The following is a 26,141-nucleotide window of genomic DNA, read 5'->3' on the forward strand; positions in this document are numbered from 1 at the left end:
AAAAGTGAGGCTTACAGATTAAGTCCCTACAGCGCAAGATAACACCGAATGGCTTCATCTCTACACCAAACCAGCTGCTCCTGACTTGCTGGTCTCCATGAACTCCGCCCCCGCCTTTGGGGGCGGGTCAGGCAGACAGGCCACTGGAACTTAAAGTAGGTAGAACCTCTCTGACTTCCTCCCTACTTATGGCATCCACTCTGGGGGGAGGCTGGGGGCGTCCTTACTTTGCTCTTTGGCTGCTCAGGATAAACGCCTTGCCATTCGTTCGTCCATTCTGTCTGTCCCGACGCCCTCCTCCATCCCTGCACTTGGGGCCCTCGTGGGGCGGGCAGAGGCTCCCAGGTTATCTCCAGCCGTGGTCGATGGCCCTGCCGGGGGCAGAGCCGGCTCCCCTCCGCGCGTTGCTAAGTGCGGGGATGACACGGATCCAGACGCCGTCAGCCGCGGGAAGGGGGAGGCGAGAGTTGGAGCGCGTGGGAGCGCAGGCAGGAGGAGGGAGGGGGGACACCGAGCGCAGGGAGCGCGGAGGGAGGCGCGCGCGGGAGCGAACATCCACCAGGATCCCGAGCCGGGCGGCGGCAAGCAGCAGCTGCGGCCGCGCCCTTGCCAGAGTCGGTGCGTCCGCCTAGCCCCGCTCCGCCCGCGGCGGTCAGGGCTCCCGAGGATGGAGGATTCCCAGGAGACATCGCCGTCCTCCAACAACTCCTCGGAGGAGCTCAGCTCTGCTCTGCACCTGTCCAAGGGCATGTCGATCTTCCTCGACGTAAGTACAGACAGCCGGAGCTGGGCGGTTGCTTCCCAGCATCTTTCTTTTCCCCGAAAGGAAGGGGTTCGGCTCAGGTGCTGACCAGCCAATGCTTTGTCTCCAGAACACAGGCGCGAACTACCTCCTTTCCCACCAGGAAACCACCGATGCAAATGCAGGAGGAACGACTGTCCCTTAACTTGCAGCTAGGGCTGTCCCAGACCTGCAGCTTGTGGCTTAACACCCTTAAGAAAATTACAAAAGTTAGATTTTCCAACAGGCTGGGTTTCGTAGAGACACTGTTGCAAATACAACAGACATTTGAGTGCATAGGACATTTTAAAGAGGCACAAGGTGTAGGGGGTGAGGTGGGGACAGTGTCCCAACTCATCTCTAATGCGCCCTATTTGCAGCCTCCACCCTCCTGGATGCTCTCAAGCAACCCAGCGAGGGAAGCAGTAGAGATTGAGATGCCCTCGTCATCCTCCCCCATACCCCCTCGGAAAACAATTACTTAGAACATATTTGTTTTTCTTTCTACAGCGGTGGGAAAGATGATTTTCATAATGATTCTTTTTGTCGCTGCCCCCTCTTCTATTTTCCCTTTTTCTTCCCTGATATTCTCCTTCTCTGTTCCTCTCTAAGTTCTAATTACTATTGTCATCTCCATCAATTCTAGCTTTTGACTGTTTTCCCTTTGGTCCTATTTCTCACTTCCGTATCGACTGCCTGCCTTCATTACTCTGATCTGATCACATCCTTTATTTTCCTTCTGTGCTGTTTTTTTTTTTTTTTTTCCCTGCACGGTGTGGCTTCTATCTTTACAGTACTTTTATTTCTTATTTATTTTTCAATTTTGTTTTCCTCTCCTTCCTGCTGTTTCTTTTCTCTGTATTTTTCCCTCTGTTGCCCATCTCTTTTCTCTGCTTTGGGGTTTCTCTCAGCTACTTGCCAGGCTCTGGGCTCTCCCAGGCCCTCAGTTGTCATGCTGTCGCCGGAGGTCGTGCCTAGCTCAGTGGGGGCAATTCTGGCTGCTTCTTGTTTAGGCATGATAGAAAATGTCAGAGGACATGGAGGAGTGCTATGTGCTCTGTCCTCTACCCTTCTCTGAGTTATCCTTTCTTATTAAAATCAAAATGAGTGGGAGATGGGCCAGAAGCCAGATAACATTTGTTTGTGGAGAGATGAAAATATGAGGAAATAAAATTATTAGTGTCATAATGGTGAGGTAGAGATAAAGAGGATAGGAGGATGTGAGGCGCTCTCCCAAGTTTATTTTGAATGGATTGGCTAGAATTCTTTTTAATTCTAGAGAAAGAAGCTCCTAACAATAATTCAAATTGTTGTAAGGCAAATGATAGAAGTGAGGTTCAACTGTGTGTGCTGGCAGCCTTCACCCCTTATCACCTGGTGGCTCCAATTGGAGATCCAGGCATTCTGAGCTGGTCATCGTCTTCCCACCAAATTTCAGGTGTGGTCATTCCTATTCGGCCACCCAATCAAATAGTTAAGTACCTTATCCTTCATGAGCATTTATCTCTGCCTGGCTTGGGTCAGTCAGATGGTGTTATTAGTGCTCATGGCTTAACAGGCTGATCTTATTCAAGTTTGCTGTTCAGAGCCATAAAACCCTTGAGGATGTAAGCTGGGAGAAGAGAAGGGCACCACAACATGCCTGAAAAGTCAGGGCTCCGGAAATCATGTCAGTTATGAGGCTGACAATTAAGGGGCCATGGAGTTGATTCAAAGGGGACAGGTGGGGCCTCCATTCATTCTGACCTGTTCTTCACTCTGTCCCCCATTGAGATCAAGTGCTTCCTCGTGCTTTTTAAAAAGCAGTTAACAAACCCTGGTGATACTGTGGAGATGAATGGATTAAAACTATACATATGGAAAGTCATCCTCCTGACTCATACACCAGTCATTGCTTAAGTATTCAACTGCAATGTTTTCGAAGAGAAAATTAAAATTTCATTTTTTATTATGCATGCATGATTGTTTCCAAGTCTGTAAACAAATAGCATCAGGTCTCTGTACTAAAGGAACTTGTAGTCTATGAATAGGGTGCTCTTGCCTTTTATATTTCAGAGATTTAAAAATAAAAATATGAAACCGATTCCCTGTGAGAGGTGTTGACATGCTTGTTTGTCAGTAAAATGCTAGAGTCTACAAAAATATCTGCTATTGGATTTTGTCTTGAATGGAAAAGATTTTGTTTACACTTTTCTTTGAGTTATTTTGTGAAAAATCTAACACTGGTGAAATATGTGATGCAAAAAATGATTTGTTACTTAGGGATTTGCGAATTATTCATTTCTGGATCATACCACTTTTAGCAAAATAAAATGTGAAATATACATGCATCACTTTATTTTATTAGATTTAATATATTCTAGTGGCACTATCAAGAAAGATTACTTTTAAAATTCTCTTCATATTATAATAAATAAGTGATAGATATTGCCTGTTCCAAACTGGAACAGGTAATTATCTGTGTGTCTTCTGTATCACACAGATAATTTCCAAATTTGAGGAAAACTTTGATTTGCAGTGCTTTTTATTGCAATGTCACTGGAATAATCAATCATTTAAGAAATGATTTAAACTGCTACTGAGAATACTACTAATGACATGATACACATGACCAGCTGGTTAGAAACTAGAGACAGATTTTAACAAGAAAATCAGAGACAGATTTGCCACAACTGTTGGCTTTTCCTTCCGTATCCTCTCCAAATCAGCAATAGTAATGGCTATGATATTTTCTTAGGCTGTTGTGATTATGAAATAAGAGCTCATAGTTTGGAAAATGGAAACAAAGCAAAAAGTGTTGCATAAATTTGAAGTATTATGGTTATTTCAGTGTTCCACACTGAGTGCATTAAATGACAGTAACAGTAGCTAAATTCACAAACTGATGCAGGGACTATTTCTTCATGAATCTAATTTATAGAATTGTCTTGCTAGAATATGACAGAATTAAGTATCGGTTCATCATAAATACTCTTGAATACTGACAGGAGGCTTAGAAAACCTAGCACGGGTGCCAAGGTATGCCAGTGCATTGAGGCTGGAGTGAGCATTTGCACACAGCATGCCTGCCAGCCACAGGAGAGGGACTCAGCTGGGTCCTGGCAACACAGAGGGCCGGGGGATGACTATTGCTTTTCCTTTTACACCAACGAACTATCATTTCCCAGGTTGCTGCAATCCAGCTAACAGAAGAGGAACTCTAGTTTCGAATACTAGTCCATGTAGCATGTGTCTCCTCTTTTGAGTCATTACATTAATCAACTCCGCTACTGTGCAAAGGGAGAAAAACAAACCTTCAACTCATCCCCAAAAGCAAGATCAATTCCCAAATGAAATTAGTTGCAACTTCACCCACCCAATGCCACTTTCCCTTCCCATCAGTTTTCCTTTTATTTTTAACTGGAAGGGAAGTGACTGTCCCCCATTTCACTGCTGAAGTGGGAATGAGGGTGGAAGATTGTGAAGACTACTTGTCTTCCCTTCCTTCCTTCGTCTAAGCACGCACACTCTTGTACACTCTGAATGCAAGATGCAGTGCATAGATGGTCAGGAACTTGGTGAAAACAAAAAATAGTTTCTCTTCACAACGATACTTAATTCTGAAGCCCCATATATGCTCGTTTGTATGATGTGTGAGATGTATAGAGGACTGTTGAAACAGAACGAGTCTTCCAGATGCAATGGTTCTGTGACTGAACTCTGTGATAGCCGCATACCTCCCATCTCACCTCATCACACACACACACACACACACACACACACTTGCTCATTTGAATGAGATTGTCCAGTTCAGAGAATGGCAGTTAATGCCATCATTGTCTACTCTCATTGGCAAGACAAATGTCACTCTTCTAGTTATAGGAACCAGCAGAAATTAGGAAAAAAACTTAATGCATGCTGAGCTTAATACCTAGGTGATGGGTTGATAGGTGCAGCAATCCACCATGGCACACGTTCACCTATGTAACAACCCTGAACATCCTGCACATGTACGCACCCTGGAACTTAAAAAAATAATAAAATAATTATTTTAAAAAACAGTCTTACTGTTATCATACATTAAAAATTGTTTTCCCACACTGGGCCTACTGTAGGCAAAATTGAGAAGATGAAAATATGTGCGCTGATTCCTTCTCTCCATCCATCTTTCAGTACCTGCTTCCCCATATCCAGTTTCAGGGCAACCAGTGGCCTGGTAGTAAAACTACCTGCTCGAAGTCCGGGTCTACCCACCCTGGTAATGGGAGAGACTCCCGTCTGACCCCAGGTAGTTTAATGATTGAGACACCTGGGTGACCCCATGCGTTCTAGTGGGAGAGACTCCTGCCAACCCTGTGTGGTGGGACTCCATGTTCTGGATTAGTCCTGAGTCCCTGCCTTATATTCCAGTTTCTCAGGAATCTACCAAGGGACTATTTCACCCCATTATCAGATCTTAACCTGATTCCTGGTAGGAGGCACTTAGAAATATTAGTTCAGTAAGTGATGATTGTGTCCATTTTTTAATGTTTCAAAGACAACATTTACATTTTAACACCTGCATTCAATAACAAAGTGATGAATAACGAATTTTACTTGAGGCCATCAAATAATATTTTTGAAGTAAAGGAATCTATCTGATAATCTTTACATTGTAGCAAAAACACAGTATTACTTGTCTTCAAATTTTAAGCCTGACCATAATATTTAAATTTATTTACCATCCATCCAGTGGTAGCAACCTTAAGATCAGCTGACACAGATTATTCTGGTACCATAACATAATGAACTTGATTCTCATCCACAGTATATTTTTCATTAGTCTGTGGGATCAGAGGCAAAATTTGCAGCAGAGACAGTTCTGTTCATATTTAATTACAAGAACTGTCTTAATAACAAAAACTTTGTTTTTATTTCATCTTTCAGAGGCTAAATGCTAGTTGAGATTGTTCTTTATGAAATGAAATGAACAGAAGTCCTGGGTCCAACTCTGTGGTGTGTGATTATCCTATTCTAGTTACTTTGAATTCCTGAGGACAAAATACAGCTTGAAATAGAATCTTAGAATGAATCAAAAGTAAGAAATAGGATGTGTTTTATGTCTCCCTGACTCTCAGCTGGGGCTCCATGGTTGCAGAAGACAGGAAGAAGCTAGTTGTGATCAGGGAATGAATCCTCAAAATCCCCTCTAGCAATTAACTGTATGGAGGAAAAAGAATCTGGGTTTCATTTTGCTTTAAGCATAGCTCTTACAATTGAAAGCAGTTGTCCTGCAGTAATTACATCAATTTAGTAAAAAAGGAAGACCGTCTTCTTCTGCAAGCAAGTCTAGGTGATGATACCTACCTGTTGCTGGAAAAGTTTCATGGGTGAGATCTTTAATAGTAATACTAGTATCTTAAAACACATTGTGGCAATGATTAGATTTATCTATACCTTATGTCCGTGAAGTCGGCAGAATGAAAGGAAGATAATGTTTTTATAGTAGAAAGCAGTAAAACAGACAACTTGGGAATAAAAACGATTGCTCATGTTTCAAGCTGGCCAGCAAGAAGTGACGATCTAAATATAAGAATAGCTCTGGTTATTTAACTATAACTACAAGTTACTTAGGGAAAAAAATCATCCTCAAGGGCCCCTTCCAAGTAATTGAAGTTTGTCTTTGCAGTGTGCTCGTGGGGCATCCTCTTTGGTACTGTATATAACATAGCGCTGTAGTATGTTACCCAGATTATTTTCTATTAGCATACCTATCAGGGCTAACCTCATTGCAGCTAGCAGAAAAAATAATGCAAACCGTTTTGAGATTGTTAAAAAAAATGTATTGGCTCCTGTAATGAAAAAGCAGAGATCATTTCATCAAGGTTACTTAATCAGAGACTCAGGGAGTGCCATCTGGACCCATTTTCTCTAAGTCTCTGAACACTACTTTCCTGGGTGTTGGTTCTTTCCAGGTTATGTATTGTATTAATTCCTATGGCTATTGTAACAAATTACCACAATAGAATGTACTCTCCACGGTTCTGGAGGTGAGAAGGGCGAAATCAAGCTGCTAGCAGGATAATGCTCCCTGGGAAGGCTCCAGAGGGGGAGCTGTATCATGCTTCCTCTCTTGCTTCTGATGGCACCTGTCAGTACTTTGGCATCCTTGGCTTTCAGCTGCACCACACCAATACCTGCCTCTTTGATCACATGGTCTCTGTCCTCTATCTCTGCAACTCTGAATTTCTCTCCTTGTAAGATCCCCAGTCATTGGACTTAGGGACCACCCAATCCAGTTATATTTTATCTTAACCCTATTTCTTTCCTTTTTATAACTTAAAGTTTTATTTTAGATTCAGGGGGAATATCTGCAGATTTGTTACATGGGTATATTGCATGATGGTGAGATTTGGGGTACAAATGATTCCATCACTCAGGCAGTGAGCATAATACTCAACAGTTAGTTTTTCAACCCTTGTCCCCAGTGTGTGTTGCTGCCATCTTTATGTTCATGTGTACCCAGTGTTTAGCTCCCACTTATAAGTAAGACTATGCAGTGTTTGGTTTGCTGCTTCTGCATTAATTCACTCAGGATAATGGCCTCCAGTTGCATCCATGTCGCTGCAAAGGACATGATCTTGTACTTTTTTTATGGCTGTGTACTATTCCATGATGTATATGTACCACATTTTCTTTATCCAGTTGACCACTGATGGGCACTTACGTTGATTTAGCATTTTTGCTATTGTGAATAATGCTGCAATGAACATACAAGTGCCATGTGTCTTTTTGGGACAATGATTTGTTTACTTTTGGATATATACCCAGTAATGGGATTGCAGAGTCAAATGGTAGTTCTATTTTAAGTTCTCTGAGACATCTCCCAACTGCTTTCCACAGGCTAAACTAATTTACATCCCCACCAACTGTGTATAAGCATTCCCTTTTCTCTGCAGCAGCTCCAGCATCTGGTTGTGTTTTTTTGACTTTCTGATAATAGCCATTCTGACTGGTGTGAGATGATAGCATATTGTGGTTTTGATTTGCATTTCTCTGATGATTAGTGATGTTGAGCGTTTTTTCACACATTTTTTAGCCACTTGTGTGTCTTCTTTTGAGAAGTGTCTGTTCATGTCTTTTGCCCACTTCTTAATGGGATTCTCTTTTGTTTTTTGAAGTAAGATTTTTACAGATTCTGTATATTAGTACTATGTTGAATGCATAGTTGGTGAATATTTTCTCCCATTCTTTAGATTCTCTGTTTACTCTATTGATAGTTTATTTTCCTGTGCTCTAGCTCTTTAGTTTAATTAGGTCCCAGTTGTCAATTTTTGTTTTTGTTGCAATTGCTTTTGAGAACTTAGTCATAAATTTTTTCTCAAGGCGAATTTTTTTCTCAATGTAAACAATGATATTTTCTAGGTTTTCTTACAGGATTTTTATATTGTGAGGTCTTATATCTAAATTTTTAATCCATCTTGAGTTAATTTTCGTCTATAGTATTAGATAGTGCTTCAGTTTCATTCTTTTGCATATGACCTACTAGCTATCCCAGCACCATTTATTGAATGGAGAATCCTTTCCCCATTATTTATTTTTGTTGATTTTGTTGAAGATCAGATGACTGTAAGTGTACAGCTTTATTGCTGGGTTCTGTATTCTGTTTCATTGTTGTATCTGTTTTTTGTACCAGTACCATGCTGCTTTATCTACCGCCGTCTTATTGTATAATTTGAAGTCAGGTAATGTGATGCCTCCAGCTTTGTTCTTTTTGTTTAGAATTGCTTTGGCTATTCAGGCTCTGTTTTCATTCCATGTGAATTTTAGAACAGTTTTTCCTAATTCTGTAAAAAATGACATTGGTAGTTTGATAGGAATAATATTGAATGTGTACATTGCTTTGGGTAGTATGGCCATTTTAACAATATTGATTCTTCCAATTCATGAGCATGGAATGTTTTTCCATCTGTTTCTGTCATCTATGATTTCTTTCAGCAGTATTTTATAGTTCTCCTTGTGGAAGTCTTTCACTTCTTTGGTTAAATATATCCCTAGGTATTTTATTTTTTGTGTAGCTATTGTAAGTGGGATTGCATTCTGGATTTGGCTCTCAGCTTGAATGTTATTGCTGCATAGAAATGCTACTGATTTTTGTACCTTTATTTTGTACTCTGAAACTTTATTGAAGTCATTTATCAGTCCCAGGAGACTTTTGGTGGAGTCTTTGAGTTTTCTAGGTATAGGATTCTACCATCAGTGAAGAGAGATCATTTGGCTTCTTATTTTGCTATTTGGATGCCTTTTATTTCTTTCTCTTGCCTGATTGCTCTGGCAAGGACTTCCAGTACTATGTTGAATAGGAGTGGTGAGAGTGGGCGTCCTTGTCTTGTTCCAGTTCCAGTTCTAGTTCTAGCATTCAAGGGGATGCTTCCAGCTTTTGCCTGTTCAGTATGATGTTGGCTGTGGGTTTGGCATAGATGGCTCTTATTATTTTAAGGTATGTTCCTTCCATGCCTAGTTTGTTCAAAGTTTTTATCATGAAGGAATGTTGGATTTTATCAAGGGCTTTTCCTCCCAAACCCTATTACATTAACGGATACTTAGCATTAGGATTTCAACATTTGGCTTTGGAGGACACAATTCAACTTACAATGTATCCAATAACAAAATGAATGACAGCAGTGCGTTGCCTATATGTTCCCAGGTTCAAAGTCAGCAGAAGGTAGAATATGTCTCTCTCCTAAACACTCAAGCAAAACCATGGCCTATCATTCACTGGCCCTAATATGCTCATGCCTGAGCAGTCCCATGACCAGAGGGATATAACACCATGTTTGTCAGACATAAGTGCCCTGTCCAGCACTGGAGCACCTAGGCCAAGCACGTAGGAAAGGTTGGCTTTCCAGAAGAACATTAGAAATCATTACTAAAGAGTAATGGATACCGGATGGCCAAATAGTTCTTATACATCAAGATAATTTAAAATACATCCAAGATAATGTGATTAATAAAGTATAAATAAAGTAGATATAGCATAGACATGTGGGTTACTCTTTACCCATGATGTGTTATTTTTCTTTTATGTTTTGTTGAAACCCAGTTTTATTGAGGTATGAATGACTTACATTAATGTGCACATATGTAAAGTGTAAACTTGATGAGTTTTAACATATATGAAACCATTACCACATTCAAGATAATAACTATCTCTATCACCTGCAAAAGTTTTCTCACATCCTCTTGTAATCCACCATTCCCTGCCCTGCCCGTTCCTAGGAACCTTAATCTGCTTTCTGTCCCTAGTTTGCATTTTTAAGAATTTTATATAAATTCAATTATAAGTAGGTATTGTTTTGCATCTAGGTTTTCTACTCAGCCTAATTATTTTTTGGTTCTATCCAAGTTGTTGTGTGTATCAATAGCCCATTCATTTTTATTGCTCAGTCGTATTCTATTGTATGGCTGTACCACAGTTGGTTTGTCCATTCATGGTTTGTCTATCCATGGACATTTGGGTCTTTTTCAAGTTTTAGATATTATAAAGAAAGATCTCAATTGGGAAACCTTTACTTAAAATTAGAATGTATTTTATTTAATTATGAATAAATTGTGTAAGTGTGATGTTCACTGTAATATTTATTTAAAATGGTGATAAAATTTTTCCTTTTCCTTTGTAGATACTGAGGAGAGCAGACAAAAATGGTAAGACCAAAAACCTATATTTTCTATTTATTAATCTCTTACATTTTATATTATCATATAAATAATAATAAGGAAAAAGGGAGCAGTCCTGGAAAATGACATATAAAATACTGCCTTATTGTACTAGTGATCGTTTTAGATAAGTCTTAGACCCTAAATATTCATAAGAAGTTGGCAGAGGGATTTACATTTGAAAGAAATGCTTATGCCTTTGAAGTGAGGAGCTCTGCCATACTTGGACTCTGGCTTTTCCTTTTCATGCTTCAAAAAATAATTTTGTGGCAATAACAGCTTCTATTCATTGAGTGTCTACTGTGTGCCAGGCATTGGGCCAAGTGCTTTGTGCATATTATGTCTTAGAATTATTAAGATAAAAAACTGAGACTGGACCCCAGGTCTGTATGACACCCAAGTCTGGACTCTCCACACTGAACTTTATCGTGGCCTTGGGGATTTTACTGCACTCCTGAAGGGCTGCCTGGAAACCTGCATTGCCAGCTTTATCTCTACCCCCATTGTTCCTGGCCACTGCTTTCCCATTTGAAGAGTATGCACTGGAAATGATAATCTATAGCAACAGAGAAGTAGGAGATGGCAACCTTGAAGTAAAAACTTGCTCTGTTGATTTAATGATGACTGCACAACGTCTAATTATAAGTTGTCATAAGCAGTATCTTTTGACTCTATTATTCCACTAGAAACTTTGTCCCAGAGAACAATAAATAAAAACTTGTGGTTTTTTTTTTTGTTGTTTTATTTTTTGTTTGTTTTTTTTGCTGCTATATTATAAGCACTATGGTAGAGGTATATTCTTGATAAGAATTTCTTGACAAATTTAGGATACAAAGGGTTCTTTCCCTTTTTTGAAATCCCATTTCTTATCTATGGGGAGAGATTACAGGAAGAGTCCAGATCTGACAGTTTAAAGACGTATGTTGTGGTCTGTTTTACCCTTAAGCAGGCAGATCAAGAAAAATTTGACTGACAAGACACACCTTTCTACACAAAAGAAGATTATTAATCCAAGGAACAATGTAATAGCATCCCAAGTCCTAATAATATTTTATTATGGTTGGCCATCAAAATATTTTCTCAGACTGTGTTGTGGTGATTGATATATTGTCAGTTCAAATGTGCTTTTTGTTCCCACTTGAAGCATTTCATCGTTTTGTTTTTAGTTTTAGTTTTTGGTTTTTCTTTTCTTTTCTTTTCTTTCTTTTTTTTTTTTTTTTTTTTGAGATGGAGTCTTGCTCTGTCACCCAGGCTGGAGTACAGTGGTGGGATCTCGACTTACTGTAACCTCTGTCTCCTGGGTTCAAGCAATTCTTCTGCCTCAGCCTCCCGAGTAGCTGGGAACACAGGCACAACCCACCACGCCCGGCTAATTTTTGTATTTTTAGTAGGGACAGTGTTTCACCATGTTGGCCAGGCTGGTCTCAAACTCCTAACCTCAAGTGATTGGCCCTCCTCAGTCTCCCAAAGTGCTGGGATTACAAGCGTGGGCCACTGCGCCTGGCCCATATGATTAATTTTAAAGACAGAAATAATGATGGCATCATTTTGTCTTCTCATCTCATCCTTTGATCTTTTGCCTGATACTCAGCCCCAGGGATGCCTGGTGTACAATTGAATAGCCCACCTGTCTCTATGCCACCTGCCTTGTATTTCAATATCTGTCTCCAGTTCAGAAATGCTTTTGCTCCCTCTCTACCCAAGCTCCTAGCTTTCTCAGGCTATACTTTCTTTTTCTGTTTGTTTGATTTTTTCTTTTTAAGACAGAGTCTTGCTCTGTAGTCCAGGCTGGAGTGCACTGGCACGATGATCTCGGGTCACTGCAAGCTCCGCCTCCTGGGTTCAAGCCATTCTCCTGCCTCAGCCTCCTGAGTAACTGGGACTACAGGCGCCCACCACCATGCCCGCTTATTTTTTGTGTTTTTAGGAGAGATGGGGTTTCACCGTGTTAGCCAGGATCGTCTCGATCTCCTTACCTCGTGATCCGCCTGCCTCGGTCTCACAAAGTGCTGGGATTACAGGCATGAGCCACCGTTGCCCGGCCTGCTATACTTTCATTTCCTAGACCCCAAAGCTCTGATTTAGGTCCACCTTACCTTTGTATGTATTTCTCTTCTTTCCATCAAAATTAGCATAATCCACAGTCAGAACAAAAAGCACTGAACAAAACATTGCACGTGATTCAACGACTTATGATAACCTCAAATACCATGCTACATGAAGTCACTTGCACTGGCAGACCCATGTCTCATATTTCCTCACCTGCCCCCTCCTCTGCCCTCCTTACCACCTCTCCTAATGTCCATCCCAATGTGCTGTCAGACTACCTGCCTTTCTGCTCTTACCTCTCAAAATCTTTCACATGTATCCTCCTCTGCAGCTGCTGAAGCACTCAGTCCCCCGGGCACCCTCTATCTGACACCCTGCTATGTCACCCTGCTGTGACCTCCGCCTCCTATAATTTTCCACCCTCAGTCAGCTTGAGAACACTCACGCTTTGCTTACGTTCCTGCTCAAAGGCACCTTATCTGGGAAACCTCCCCCAGTTCCCTCGACAGAGCCCCACCCTCTCCCTGTGCTCTCAGCACTTTGGCACATATTGATTATTGTCCTTAAGGTGGAGACTGCTTGTTGGCTGGAGATTGTACTTCTCTAAGCCAAACATGCCTCTCTAAGGCAAAAAACTTGTGTTACAAGTAGATGGTATGCGCAGCCAGTACGAGGTGCTCAATAGACATTTGTTTAATGAATTATGAAGAAAATACAGTATATATAAAGAAAGAAGAAATTCTGTCCTTTGTGACAGCATGAATGGAATTGAAGACCATTATGCTAAGTGAAATTAGCCAAACACAGAAAGACAAATACCACATGTTCTCACTTATATGTGGAGCTTGAAACAATTGAACTCATAGAAGCAAGGGGTAGAATGGTGGCTACAGAGGCTGGGGAGTGAAAGGAGTAGGGAAGTAATAGTTGAAGGGTACAAAGTCTCAGGAGGAATAAGTTTAATTTTTTTTTTGAGATCAGTTGCACAGCATAGTGAATATAGCTAATCACTGAGTTCTGTACATTTTAGTATCACTGAGAGTAAATTTCTTCTCATGTTCTCATCACCAAGAAATCACAAATATTTGAGGTGATAGAGACATTAATTAGCTTAATCTTTCCACATTGTATTCAAAAATCATAACATCACTTTGTATCCCATAAGTAAATACAACTATAATTTGTAAATGTAAGATAAAAATTAAAATAAAAAAGAATTGAAGATGTTCTGCTCCATTATTCCTCTCTCTTCTCTCTGTCCACTTTTCCCCCTGCCTTTCATCCCAGCTTCCTCTTCTCCCTCATTCTCAGTGTAAAGTTGGAGGGAGGCAGAGTCAGGCAGATTTGGGTTTAAACCACAAGTATGCCACCTAGGAACCTTATAAAGAGCATAGATAATGACATCTACCATGTCATGTGGTAATTATGAATAATAAATGAGGAACTATCCGTAAAGTTGCCAGGGAAGTCCCTGGAATGTAGTAACAGCTAAACACTTGCTCATTCTGCTGCTATTATGATTAATATTATCTCTACTGCTACTGAAAGCTTGAGCTGTTTTTTGTGTTGTGATAATTTGGCTATCTGAGATATTTTTAACATTTTAGTTATTTCTATTGCAGTGGAGTTTAGTAGAAAAGAAAAATAAAGCTATTTACTATATATGGAGCATTTGAAAGGGAAAAGGATAATGGATAATCTAATGTAAATGAGAAGATACAAGCATATAAAAGTAAGCATCCTTCTGTACCATGTGTTCATGGCATTCTGTATTTGCAAATAGACAGCTGCTACATGTATTTGAGCTCTTGCTAACAGACCCTCATGTGATAGAATCCCTTGTGGACAGCATAATTGATGACAGAATAACGAAAGGAAGAAGAGGCAATAGGCAGTATAATTGTTCGCCTGCCCAGAGGACAGATTTAGCTTTTGGGATCTATCTGACATCTGACAAAAAAGAGAAGCTGCTGGATAAATTGGGCGGTGTGGGAGGGATACACATTAGCAATTAGCTATAATAATGGCATCTTGGAGAGATGTTTTTGATTGGTTGTTTTTATAAAATCATAGGCTAGGATCCTAAACATAAAGATAGGCCTCAGAATAGGATTGCTTAGGAGAGACACTAGTGCTTTGAGCCAAAGAGCCCCAAATTCAAGTTTTTAGAAATGTAAAACTTCTGAGAAAGCTTATTAAGGGTTGAATGAAAATGGAAATGATACATGGGTATTTATACAATTTGAAAAAATATTTTTCAAATTTAAATATATTTTATTTTAAAATATTTAATTGAGAAATAAAGGTCAAATATATTCAAGGTATATAATACGATGATTCGATAAATGTATACATTGTGTAATGCTTACAATAATCAAATTAATGAAAACATTCATCACCACCCATCATGTACATTAGAGCCCCAGAACTTGTTCATCTTATAACTGAAAGTTTGTGCCCTTGACGATCATCCCCCATTTCCTCCACCCCCAGCCCATGGCACCCACTATTGTACTCTCTGCTTCTACGAGTTCAACTTTTTCAAATTCCACATATAAGTGAGATTGCACAGTATTTGTTTTTGTGTGTGGGGGCAAGAATATCTTTGAAATCTTAGTAAGAGGAAAAATGAAAGGTTTCATAGTAGTGAATAGCACCATTGAATTCCTATTGTTGATTTATACTTGCTAAGATCTGCTACCATCCGTGATCAGTAAGTAGGAAGGCTATATGGGTGGCACAATTGATCTCTGTTTAATCACTGTTCCCTTTAGGAGATTGTTATAGTTCTCCTCAGACCTTTAGTCCAATCCAGCAACCTGCACATATTAAATTTGTGAGGGCAGAGATAGTGCCTGTTTCACATACCCCCAGGTCCACCATGGTGAACAAAATGCCTGCTGCAACACAGACATTCATAAATATTTGTGAATTATTTGTAAGAAATGCATAACCAACAATTTCACTGAAGAAATACAATCATATATAATTTAATCAAACCAACCACTGATTTATCTGTTGTTTGTTAATAATATTCGCTAAAATGTATGGAGGACATATTACGAGCTGAGTCTTACCCTCTGTGATTTATGTACATTGTCTTCAATCATTATGACAAGCCAACAGAATAAGCAGTTTAGAGCAGTGGCGAGAGCGTAGGCTTTGAGGTCAAACAAGCCCATGCTTGGCTGCGCCTCCTTCTAGCTTTATGACCTTGAGCAAGTTGTTCAACTTCCCTGTGCCTCAGTTTCCGCATCTGCAAAGGAAGGATAATATTACTTCTCATAAAATTGCTTTGAGAATTAAATGAGATTATGCCTCTGAAACACTTATCCTGATCTCGCACATAGTGATTATTGCTCAGTATTTTTTGCTATTTTTATTATTTTCCCTATTTTTTAAGTGAAGGAAATGAAGCTCAGAGATGTTAGATAACTTCCTCCAGGTTACATTGTATGTTAACAGTAGCACCAGATGAGTGAACCCAGGTCCATCTCACTTCATATTTGGTGATTTTTTTTTCACTTTGTTGTATATGCACCTATGTATCTATTTCAGACTACAAATATAGAAATATAGTTAGAGCCTGAATGTGTATACATCTTGAATGTGATGTTCTGGCGCTCCAATATGTGGTAGTTTAATTGATGTAATGCATTTGATGCTTCCTTGGTAGTATGAATTATGAATAAATGACTAATACACCTCCAGAAAATAATATTGGCAATGAAAATCCTAGCCTAAGAATATTTGACGTCGTATTTGTGTATTTAGAGATACTTTAAAGACTTCGTTGGATTATGATCATGGAATTGATTATAAGAACTGTAAGAATTGGTAAGAGTCTTTCCAAACTGGTCACCTAAGGTTTGGTTTACTCTGTTAACATGTAAAAATATGACCTTGAGTAGAAGCTGGAACAAAGGTTCGGTATGTATGAGTATTTCCAATAAAGGCTGGGTCATCACCTAGCAGCACGTCAGAGTCCCGCAGAGCTCTGTGATTCTGTCTTTTGCACTTGGGAATAAGGCTGTCCTTTGATGTGAGACAGTCAAGCATCACCACCCTGCTCTGGGCTCTCCAGACCCTCTTATCTTCTAATCAGGGCTCCTAGCCCCAAATAAAATGGAAAGATTAAGGGCTGGGCCCTAGAAATGAGGAACATTGGCATAAGGCTGGTTTGTATTCCATAATTCCTCATACTTTTTGCAAACATTTTTGGGAAAATGATGAAACTGAGAATCAGGTAGCTTATAGCTTAGTGGAGTTCTCACATAGCTCTGTACTCATATGTTAACTCTCAGGTACACGCAGATGCCTCAACTACACGTCTACCAGCTCGAAAGTTAAAGCAAAGTCTATTAGAAGTGATTCATTACAAAAAAAAAAAAAAATACCTTCACAATGACCTTCTTGAAAGAAATGGCTCCTCCACCACTGCAAAATATGTGGGAGAAACCCAGGAGTGCAAGTTCTGACTGCAATGATATTTTTAATAAAATAAAGGAAAACAAATTTTCTATTTTCATAGTATGACTTTTTTTTTCTAAAATGCAAAGCACTTTCACACCCATAAATGTGTTACTTTTCTGCTAAAAGCAGAAAACGGAAAATTCTTATCTTTACATAGCTGGGTTTATAAGCTGCCACAGAGGAAACAAACAGAAAATTTAGATTCACTTTCCTGAGCCCACAAAATGGTTCCCATGGGCTGTCAGAGGCTCAAAAATCAGGTCCTGCTCCAATACCAGATCCTGGAGGGCACATAGCATAGACTTATCCCAAAATGTGGCTTCTACCTTAAGTGCTTTCTGTAATGGGGATCTGTGGTAGTCATCCCAGCCTTCCTTTCCTTTCTGTTCCTGCAATTTAAACGTCTACTCTGCTCCATCTAGATCCCAGAGATATGTAGTATAATAGTTAAGTTTATTTATGATTTTGCAATCAGATTACCTGGACTCAAATCCCCATTCCACTTACTGTGCAATTTGGGTAACTTAATTTCCCCACCTGTGAAATGGAAATAAAGGCAATGTGTCTCCCACAGACTTGTTGGAAAATTAAATAGATCATACACAGAAATTCTTGGAAAGGTGCCTGGCCCATAGGAAGTTCTTAATAAGTGTTATCTATTTCCATTTTTTATCCTAATTTTTTTTAAAAAATTATTTATTTATTTATTTATTTATTTAGAGATGGAGTCTCACTCTGTTGCCCAGGATGGAGTGCAGTGGCACAACCTCGGCTCACTGCAACCTCCACTGGCCGGGTTCAGGCAATTCTCCTGCCTCGGGCTCCCGAGTAGCTGGGACTACAGGTGTGTGTCACCACGCCTGGCTAATTTTTTGTATTTTTAGTAGAGACGGGTTTCACCATGCTGGTCAGGCTGGTCTCAAACTCCTAACCTCACAATCCGCCCACCACAGCCTCCCAAAGTGCTCGGATTACAGGCGTGGGCCACTGCACCCGGCCTTTTCATCCTAATTCTTGTTCTTATTTGGCCGGACTGTCAATCACAATATCCTGGTGCTGAATTTTTCACATGGCAGTGCCCAGATGTCTGTCCGTGACCACCTTACTAAGACCCCAGAGCTGCATTAGTGTTTGCTCTGCCTTTGCCCTGGTCATTCAGCTTTTCTTATTGTTTGCAAACCAATAATCCTAGTTGAAATTCTCGTGTCTTGGAGTTGGTGCTTTGTGCCCAGACACCTGATTTGCCCCTCTAGATGTGTCTCCATCTCAGGACACGAACCACTAAGCAACCCTTGCTCCATCCAAAAGTTTCAGAGGCTTCCATAACTCTTCTCTTTCTCTAGTAATTCCACATCCAATCTATTAGCAGGCCCTGTTGGCTTTACTATCAAAACATCTTCAAAACCTAGTCACTTCTTGCTATTTCCAAATCTTCAACCCTCGTTAAAGCCTCCTTAATCTGGCACTTGGCATACAGCAAAAATTTCCATATTAGAGCTATTGAAGACTTCAGAAAATTGGTGGCAAAGGTGATAGAGATAAGAAAACACATTTGATACTTTTGGATATATAATTAGCAGACTTGGTAATTATTTGGAAGTGTTAAGTAAGAGAGATGAAGGTATTTACTGACGTGTACATATGCAAGATTGTGTATGTTTCAGATTTCCAGTTTCTGACTTGAGTAACTAGATGGATGATGAGGCTATTAACTTCTTTATGGTTATGAAAGTGTCCTACATGTGAAAAGCTTGATTTTGTTTTAATATTGGTCACTTTTAGTTATGAGAGTTCTCCTGTGTCTGTTGATCTAGTAATAAGTGATATTTCTGTGTCTTTCTTAATATTCAAAATCACATCTAAGTTGTTAAAAATACCTGAAAAATGTAATAGCCTGTACGTTACCAACTTTTTATGGCCATGAGAATATTGGTTTAGAATTTACAAGAAAATATTAGAGTAATAACAGTAAATAATCTTATTAAAAGATTATTATGCTGTGTTAGGCATAATTTTATTTAATCCTTATAACAATATTACAAGGAAGATACTGTCATTGTCCCAATTTTATTTATGAGTAATCTGAGACATAGGCAACTCATCCAATGGCATGGAGTGAGTAAACAGGATTTGTATCCAGATTTTCTTCTAACCCAAAAGTCTTAGCACTTAAGTAGGGTGCTTCATTTGCTATGGCTCATCTCTGTAGCAGTATTGTGCTGTTGAAATCTAGAAATACCAATACTTCCACATGGAGAATCCTAAATGATTCAGTGTAATTTTAAAAAATGACAAAAATATTTGAAATTATTTTGGCTATGTTCCTGTTTTAAGGTTGCATGGTATGATGGAGAGTTGGAACTTTAATCTGCTATTTGTTCATTCACTCATTCTTTGATTTGCTTAATAATGCCTTTAATGCCAGAGACTGTGCTAGATGTTGGGAATACAAAGACAAAAGAATACATATACTTTAGTATACATTTACTAGGATGTGATCTTAGACTAATTCATTAACCTCTCAGAGTTCATTTCCTCATTTTTTGAAAATAGGAATAATAAGAATTTGCAGGGCTACTAGGAAGAAAAAACCAAGTAAATATATGTAAAGTCCCAAGGATGTTGTTTAGAATATTGTGAGTAATCAAAACATGTCAGTTCCCCTTTGCCTTCACTAATTTCTTATAGGTCCTAAAGATATGATCTCTTCACTTGTGAACTAAGGAAGGCAGACTATAAAAAACTGAGCCCTTACAAGATTTTATGTTACTAGGACAAATTATATACTGTGTAATAAACGGAACTCATCTTTGATTTTTGCACATGGATTTGAGAAAATGTAGTCAATAAACTCTAAACTCTTAGGGATTTGAGGTGGGGTAAGGGCATGGTGGTTGGGGACAACATTGTCCTCTGGGAGCTTAGCATCTTCTTGATAGATGAGTCATGTACACAGAGAAAATTGAATGTTTTTCTCTTTTTTCTTTTTTTGAGACAGAGTTTTGCTCTGTTGCCCAGGCTGGAGTGCAGTGGTGCAATCTCGGCTCACCACAACCTCCACCTCCGGGGTTCAAGAGATTCTCCTGCCTCAGCCTCCCAAGTAGCTGGGACTTCAGGCACGTGCCAGCATGCCAGGCTAATTTTTTGTATTTTTGGTACAGATGGGGTTTCATGCTGTTAGCCAGGATGGTCTCGATCTCCTGCCCTCGTGATCCACCTGGCTTGGCCTCCCAAAGTGCTGGGATTACAGGCGTGAGCCACTGCGCCTGGTGAAAATTGATTAATTTTCGACATCAACATCAACAGCACAACTCTGCTATAGAGATGAGCCACAGCACATGAAGCATCAACAATTTTCAATGCGTTTACAATGCAAGAGGCATCACTAAGCCAAATGAGTGAGAAAACACTCTAATGCATTAGAGTTCTGAGGAGGGAGAGGTTTCTGGGATAGGATGGCCTAGGAAGGCTTATGGACTCATTGTCCTCAAATACATCTCCAAAGATGAGTAAAAATTCAGATAGCCAGCAAAAAAGAAAGATGATTATCCATTAGGACCAATTCAGTTTAAGTGACAAAAACCTAATTCAGATTGGTTAAGGTAAAATTGGGAAATAGTTGGCTCCTATAATTGAAAAAAACCCCAAATGGTAAAGCTTTGAGTACAGCTTTATGTAGGTATTCAGAAATTACTCTCTTTATCTATCTCCTTTCTTATCTCTGCATCTCAATTTTGGTTTGTGTCTGGCTGGTCTTCCTTTCAGGTAGGCTTTCTTACCAGGGGTGGCGAGATAGTACCTAGAACCCATCCCACCAGTTCAACAGGTCAGAATAAAGAGAGAATTTCTCCTTTACATTAATTTTAGCAAAAATCTCAAGATTTTCTCTGATTTATCAACTAGTCACATGCCCATCCTTGAAGCAATAACTGAGGGATTGGTTGAAGTGGTTTTCTAGGCTTAGATTATACACACCCCCCCAGAGAGGGTGGGTGCATAAAGCTGCACCTCAAATAGAGTGGGAGAGAGAGCAGATGATCTCTCAAGCAAAAATCAGTGTTTCTACAAAAAGAAGAGAATAGATGTTGACCAGGCAAAATTAACAGATGTGCCTCTTTTTGAGGGTAAGCCAGCTGAAAAAGCAGTGATTATCCAGTGAGAATGCAGGTATAGAGGAGGGGAAATACAAGCAATTTGATTATGTATTGTACTCCTCTTTCTACCTCTAATGCCTGTGTTAAAATATTTAGTTTTCATTTACCAGTGAAATTTGTCTACAAATGGAGTATTTTTCACATTGCTAATTTTGAATCTACATCCGCTACAAACTAAATATTCCTCAGACAAATGTTTCATCTGTCATTCTACGAAAGCCCGAGTAAACAGAAGTGTTTTTTTTGTTGCTTTTCTCCTAGACTCACATAAAATGTTATTGTTAATTCTCCATGGAAATGACATTAAATGGATTTCTTTCACTAAATTAGGAGCATTTTTTCTAGCCACGAAAACTAATACACATTCATTCCCTCAGAATGAAGACAGTTTTTTTTTTCATTTTCCCAGCACAATTCCAAGTGACAAAAATATTTTGATGTAACAAATGAGCTTTCCCCAAAAAGTACCTAGATATTTGATGTCAAGTCAGTAAAGAACCAAGCATTTGACTGAATTATTCATTTTTCCACCTGATATCTGTGCATTTGGTTGATTTTAAACCTAGAGCAGCTTTAATGACCTGCTTCCAGGAATGTGTCTTGGGAGACATGCTTTCCGGGACCTCATCTGAATCATTTAACCTTGTCATACTTCAGTTTCCTTCCCCTCCTGAAAAGACAAATAAAAAGATGAAACTACGTCAAGAAATTATTGTAATGATTATAGTCAATAAAATTTAGACTAAAAGTGCCTCGCAAGGTAACAGGTCAAAATATACTTACTTTTATAAGCAGTGACGAAACGAATTTCATTTCTCCAAATAATCTGTAAAATACATGGAGCCAGGGTAGAATGTCTAGAGTTAAGAAACTGAATCTGTTGAGTCGATTACTGAGTTAAATATATGTTATCTTTCAAGATCGAATATGAATAAATATAACTAATTTTGCCATGTTGATAACAGTCAGCTTTTAATATATTTTAATATGTTAAAATATTTTAATGCTACATAATTATTATATTACATTATTATTATTATTTTAGAGACAAAGTCTCACTCTATCACCCAGGCTGGAGTGCAAGTGATGTAATCATAGCTCAATGTAACCTTGAATTCCTAGGTTCAAGTGATCCTCCCTGTCAGCCTAGTGAGTAACTAGCACTATAGGTACACACCAGCATACCCAGCTAATTAAAAATTTTTTTTTGTAGAGACAGGGTCTCACTGTGTTGCCCAGGCTGGTCTTAAACTCCTTGCCCCAAGTGATCCTTCTGCCTTGGTATCCCAAACTAATTTTTCAAAACAGTTTTTATTTTAAAAGTTTTAGATTTACAGAAAAATTGTGAAGCTCGTGTACAGAGTTCCCATATAACCCGAAACCAAGTTTCCCTTGTTATTAACCACTCTATAATTAATTAGTGTGGTACATTTGTTGTAACTGATAAATCAATGTTGATAAATTATTTGTCAACTAAAATCCACACTTTATTCAGATTTTTTTAGTTTTTGTCTAATGTTCTTTTTCTGTTCCAGGATCACATCAAAGATACTGAAACTGCATTCGGTCATTATGTCTCCTTAAGTTCCTCTTGGTTGAAACAGTTTCTCAGACTTTCTTTGATTCAATAATCTTGACAGGTTTCAGGGAGTACTAGGTCTGCTATTTTGTAGCACGCACTTCATTTGGGATTTGTCTGATGTTTTTCTCTTAATTAGACTGGAAATATGTGTTTGAGAGAGAAAGACCACAAAGGTAAAATGCCATTATATCATATCAAGGATATATATGATCAGTATGATTTAGGATGCTGATGTTGACATTGATCACCTGGCTGAGGTAGCGTTGGTCAGCTTTCTCCACTGGAAAGTTTACTCTTTCAACTCTTTTCATACTTTTCTCTGTAGGAAAGTCACTATACCTAGCCCACACCCAAGGAGAGGGGAGTTATGCTCTACCTCTTTGATGTCTGAGTATCTGCATTAATTATTTCGAATCCTTTTGCATGGGAGATTTGTCTATTCTCTTATTTATTTATTTAACATTTATTCACAACATTATGGACACATGGATATTTATTGTATACTTTGGATTATAATCCAATATTACTCAATTTGTTTTGTTGTTCAAATTTTCCCACTTTGGCCATTGGGAGCTCCTTTAGTTGACTCCTGTGTTCCTTTGACATACCCTCATAATTATGGGTGGGGGAGTTTTTACATTCTGGTATTAACAGATGCTTCAGGCTTATCTTTGATAATCTCTACTCCAGTCTGGAAAAAATTATTTCTCTGAGGAATTCAGGTCTTTTTTGTCAGAAAATGTTATTAGAAACCAAGGTCTGGATAATTGTGCTCATTATTACTGATGTGTCTTCATTGCTTCTAAGCCCTCTCAACTAAGAAGTAAGGAAATACATATGTGTATACTAACCCATGTGTATGCACATATCTATAAATATTTCTGTACCTATGAGTACCTATACTGAGCTAAACATGAGTTTATATTAATGTCTCAGACTCGAATCTATTACCACATGGATCATTCTAGACTTCTCTCTTTGCTTGTCTATATCCTCTTACTCCAATAGTGAGAAAACTGGCTCCTAGCCTCAGCCACCTATTTACGTAATTGTTTAATCCCAGTCTACATGTGTACTAGTATCAGAATGTTTAACTCATACCCTATGGAAAACAACTTCATCAACTACAGCACAGTCTTATATACATTTTCTTTTGCCTTTAGCTTATAGACTTCACTATTTTCCAGAGTTACTTAGGTTAGAACCACTTTCCCTCAATCTCTCCAGTGAGATTGTTTTGTACATTCCTAATAGAGTTAAATTGTTTTGTCACATTCTACATTCTATTCTGGGATTCCCTGAACTCTTAAATTATTTTTTAAGATTTTGCATGCATTAAAGTTCATTCTTGGCACAGTAAAGTTCTATAGGTTTTGGCAAATGCATGTTATATATCTATCATAGCATGTCATACAAAATAGTTTACCCACCTTCAAAAGTCCTCTGTGCTTGTCCTATTCAACCCTCCCTCCAACGTCCCCAAACTCCTGACAACCACTGATCTTTTTGCCCTTTCCAAAAGGTCATAAAATTGGAATCATATAGTATGTAACATTTTCAGACTAGCTTCTTTCAGTTAGCAATTTTTTATCATTGTATAATATTTCATTGTGTGGATGTATCACATTATTTTATCCATGCTTCTACTTCAGTTGAGTTACTTCAGTAGAGACATGAACAAAATAATTTCTTTCCCATTTTTTGTGATTATGAATAAAGCTGTGATATACATTCACAGGCAGGTTTTTAAGTGGAAAAAGTTTTCAAATGTTGGATAAACACCTTGGAATGTGATTGCTAGACAAGAATGTACCAAAATGTCTTCCAAAGTGGCTGTATTATTTTGCTTTTCTACCAGTAATGAATGTTTCCATTGCTCCACTTTCTAGCCAAAAATTGGTATTTTCAGTTTTTTCAGGTTCTGTATCTCATTACTGTTTAAATTTTCAATTCCCTAATGACAATATGGAACATCTTCTCAAATGCTTGTTTGTCATCTGTGTATCTTCTTTGGTATAGAGTCTGTTTAGATCTTTTGCTGATTTTTAGTTGGCTTTTGTTTTCTTACTGTTGAGTTTAAGAATTCTTTGTATAATATGGATACAAGTCCTTACTCAGATATGTGTTTTGCAAATATTTTCTCCCAGGCTGTGGCTTTCTTTCATTGTCTTAACAGTTTCCCCTCCTCACAGAGCAAAAGTTTTTCATTTCAATGAAGTCCAATTTACTAATTTTTTTTTTATGGTATTGTATCTAAAAGCTCATCATTCAAATCACGGTCACTTAGATTTTCTCCTAATTTTTAATTTTAAATGTTTGTGGGAACAATGATTAACTCTTCCTTCACTTTTGATATTGATAATGTGTGTTTTCCTCATTTTTCTTGCTTAGGTTGATTAGAGGTTTATCAATTCTATCAATCTTTTCAATCATATTTTAGTTCTATTTATTTTCTCTATTGTTTTCCTGTTTTTAATTTCATTGGTTTCTGCCCTAATTTTTATTATTTATTTTCTCCTGCTTATTTTGAATTAAATTATTCTTCTCTCTTTAGTGTCCTAAAGTTGAAACCCAGATGTTGATTTTGGATCTTTCTTCTTTTAACATTTCTTGCAGAGCAGTTCTGCTGACAATTAATTTGTTAGGTTTTATTTGTCTGAGAAGGTCTTTATTTCATCATTACCTTTGAAGAGTAATTTCACCAGATGCAGAATTCTAGGTTGTGATGTTTTCTTTCAGTGCTTTAAATATTTCACTACATACTCTTACTGCTTGCATTGTTTCTGACAAGAAATCCACTGTAACTGTAATTCTTCTCCTTAGCCCTCTATAGCGGTGATGCTTGTTTTCTTCTCCTTCTGTCTACATTTCCTCTTTGTCTTTGGTATGTTGCAGTTTGAATCTGATATACTCAGGTATGAGTTTGGTTTTGGGCGAGGGGAGATTTATCCTCTTTGGTACTCTCTGAGCTTCCTGGATCAGTGGTTTGGTTTCTGTCATGAATTTTGTCTTGGCCGTTATTACTTGAAATATTTCTTTTGCCCTGTACTCTTCTTCTTCTTCTGGTATTCCAATTACATGTAACAGTTTTTGAAATTTCCCAGAGTTCTTGGGTTTTTTACATTCTCTTTTTGCTACGCATTGCTGTTTCAGAAAGTCAGTGTTTTAAAAGGATAATAATTTTAAATGCTCACAAAAACTAGATTAAAATTGCCACAGGGGAGGAGAAATACTGACATTTCTATTGACCTATCCTCAAGTTCTTTGATTCTTTCTTCAGTTGTGTCAAGTCCACTGATAAGCCCAACAGAAGCATTCTTCATTTCTGTAACAGTTTTCATATATTTTTAGTATTTTTTTCATTCTTTGTTAGAATTTTTATCTGTCTGTTTACATTACCCATCTCTCCTTCCATATTGTGTACTTT

At 38.5% G+C, this 26,141-nt stretch overlaps 1 protein-coding gene and 1 long non-coding RNA gene across 3 annotated transcripts in view; one reads left to right on the forward strand and one right to left on the reverse strand.

The window, feature by feature from the left end:
* Positions 1 to 302: 302 nt before the first annotated feature.
* NECAB1 (N-terminal EF-hand calcium binding protein 1) overlaps positions 303 to 26,141 on the forward strand; it is a 192,794-nt gene continuing 166,955 nt past the window's right edge. Inside the window, exons 1-2 of the mRNA XM_033202507.1 lie at positions 303 to 766; positions 10,420 to 10,444. Coding sequence (XP_033058398.1) covers positions 668 to 766; positions 10,420 to 10,444 — 124 coding nt within the window. The 5' untranslated portion in view covers positions 303 to 667. The remainder of the gene's footprint in view (positions 767 to 10,419; positions 10,445 to 26,141) is intronic.
* The window catches only part of LOC117078943, a 56,970-nt gene continuing 45,784 nt past the window's right edge, over positions 14,956 to 26,141 (reverse strand). For both annotated transcript variants that reach the window (XR_004435212.1, XR_004435213.1), the window contains exons 3-5: positions 21,916 to 21,958; positions 21,714 to 21,802; positions 14,956 to 15,761 (exon numbers count right to left, since the gene is read on the reverse strand). This is a non-coding gene — a long non-coding RNA (uncharacterized LOC117078943). The remainder of the gene's footprint in view (positions 15,762 to 21,713; positions 21,803 to 21,915; positions 21,959 to 26,141) is intronic.

Source organism: Trachypithecus francoisi, unplaced genomic scaffold, assembly GCF_009764315.1.
Source record: "Trachypithecus francoisi isolate TF-2019V2 unplaced genomic scaffold, Tfra_2.0 Lachesis_group7, whole genome shotgun sequence".
Classification (NCBI taxonomy): domain Eukaryota; kingdom Metazoa; phylum Chordata; class Mammalia; order Primates; family Cercopithecidae; genus Trachypithecus; species Trachypithecus francoisi.